The sequence below is a fragment of the Lepus europaeus genome, chromosome 8, assembly GCF_033115175.1.
Source record: "Lepus europaeus isolate LE1 chromosome 8, mLepTim1.pri, whole genome shotgun sequence".
Classification (NCBI taxonomy): Eukaryota; Metazoa; Chordata; class Mammalia; order Lagomorpha; family Leporidae; genus Lepus; species Lepus europaeus.
This window is the reverse complement of record NC_084834.1, coordinates 7820549-7822948: the sequence shown is the minus strand read 5'-3', so window position 1 is coordinate 7822948 and position 2400 is coordinate 7820549. Positions and strand designations below refer to the sequence as shown.

Sequence of the window (2400 nt, the reverse complement as noted above, 5' to 3'; positions counted from 1 at the left end):
TCACCCACAGGGATGATTGTTCCATTAGACCTGTGGCTACTTTCTTGAAGAAGAGAGTCATTACACTGAAGTCCAGATGTGCTAACCTGTGGTAGGGCTGTAAGCTTTGAATTCTTGTTCTTTAAGCTGAGAAGCAGGAGACTAAGTAAGATTCCAGTGACTGCTCTCAGAGTGCCCAGGAACTGAGACCTGAAGCTGGTCAGTCTTGAAGGACCTGGAGGGACTCCCATCTCACTCTTGAGCTCTGAGATGGCCTTGTCACGAGGTCTCGCCTTACCCACCACCTCTGTTCGTGACTCAGTGGAGTTTGAGACAGCACTGGCAGACCTCCAGGTGGAATCTGGCTGTCCTATCTGTCTGGATTATTTGAAAGATCCAGTGACACTCATCTGTGGGCACAACTTCTGTTACTCCTGCCTCAGTTTTTCCTGGAAGGATCTAGATGATTGTTTTCCTTGCCCTGTCTGCCGATTTTGCTTTCCAGAAAGGAACCTCAGGAAGAACCCCCAGCTCCGTAATTTGATTGAAGTTGCTCAGCTTCTTCAGATCAGAAGGAGCAAGAGAAAGAGGCAGGAAGAAAGGCCTGTGTGTGAAAAGCACAATCAATTTCTGACCCTTTTCTGTGTGAAGGACCTAGAGATTTTATGTACACAGTGCAGTTTCTCTACCAAACACCGCAAGCACTACATTTGCCCCATTAAGAAAGCTGCTGCTTACCACAGGAAAATCCTAAAATGTAGCATTGAGCCCATGAAGAATAATGTGGAACGAGTTGGAAAGGTGATAGCCCTGCAGTGCAGGAAATCTGTGGCACTGAGGAAGAGGGTAAAACGCAGGAAACAGGAAATACACTGTGAATTTGTGCAAAGCAGGCTGTTTCTACAGCATGAGCAAGAGGTTATTCTGAGACAGTTACGAGATGAAGAGATGAACATTTTAGCCAAACTTCATGAAAACATTGTAACATTTTCAGGGCATGTTTCTACATTAAAACACCTGCTGAGGGATGTGGAGGGCCAGTATATGAAGCCAGACTTGGAATTACTCACCCATGTCAAGAGTATCCACCACAGATATCAAAACCTAAAACACCCTGAACTCTTCACATTCAGTTTAAAGAAGTATGGTTTTAGGCTTCCTGTGCAGTATTCTGGCTTAGACAGAATTATTAAGCAATTTCAAGTAAATGTGATTCTAGATCTCAACACAGCACACCCTCATCTTCTTATCTCTGAGAACAGAAAAGCTGTGCAATATGGAAGAACAAAGCAAAATGTTTGCTATCACCCAAAGAGATTTTATCTGTGCCCTGCTGTCCTGGGTGCTAACCAGTTTAGTTCTGGAAGATATTACTGGGAGGTGGAGGTGGGAAACAAACCTAAATGGACATTGGGTATATGTCAAGGCTGTCTTCCTAGGAATTGGCGGAATCAGCCCTCAGTCCGAGATGGCTTCTGGGCAATTGGGCGATGCACTAAGAGTGGATGTGTTGCCTTGGGTCCCAGGAGAACCCAGCTTCTGCCAGTAGCAGGGCCCAGGAGAATTGGTATTTTCCTAGATTATGAATTGGGTGAGGTTTCCTTTTATGATATGAGTGACAAGTCTCTTCTCTGTACTTTTCAAGATTCTTTTACTGAAGCTGTTTGGCCATATTTCTGTGTTGGAACAGATTCTGAACCTCTTAAAATCTTACCAGTTCCAGATCATGAAAGATAAAAAACATGGTGGTTAATGATTCTGTTTTAGTTAATAGGGATAACTTAGTAAATTTTAATTTTGTTATTTCTGGAATCCTTTGACATTTTCCCACTGAAAACAAAAATAGATTTTTCTCTCCTATTTTCTGCAACTAGAGAAAATGTGATAGTAATGTGAATTTCATAAATGTTATAAATATCAACTGTCAAGTTGTTTGAATTCCAATATAAAAGATTTGAAAATTTAACACGCCCAATAAAATATTTTGATTTATAATGGCCCATTCGATTCTTTTTAAAAATGATGTCAGTCCTCTGAAGTTATATAAATTGTTACTTAAATGTCATGCTTATGTATACGGACCTACTGTTATGCTCACATACATGGAACCTACTGTTTACTGGATTCTTCTGTTTACCTCCATATATCTCATTAGATGTTTCTGTTCTTTAATGTGTATATCAGTTGTCACGCTTGCCTTATTTCTGTGGAAAGCAAATTTTAAATTTGTATACTCTTTCCCCCCACACTTAATACCTGTACTAAGCCACATTTCTGACTTCATTCCTACTTTTTATAAAGATTTATTTATTTGAAAGAGTTACAGAGAGCCAGAGGCAGAGAGAGAGAGAGAGAGAGAGAGAGAGAGAGAGGGAGGTCTTCCATCCACTGGTTCACTCCCCAGATGGCCACAATGGCCGG

The 2400-nt window shown here is 41.2% G+C and overlaps 1 protein-coding gene across 1 annotated transcript; it reads left to right on the top strand.

The window, feature by feature from the left end:
* The first annotated feature begins 249 nt into the window (after nt 1–249).
* Nucleotides 250–1716, top strand: LOC133765815 (tripartite motif-containing protein 60-like). Its single transcript, XM_062199341.1, has one exon. The coding sequence runs from the start codon at nt 250–252 to the stop codon at nt 1714–1716; it is 1467 nt and encodes a 488-aa protein (XP_062055325.1).
* The last annotated feature ends 684 nt before the right edge of the window (nt 1717–2400 follow it).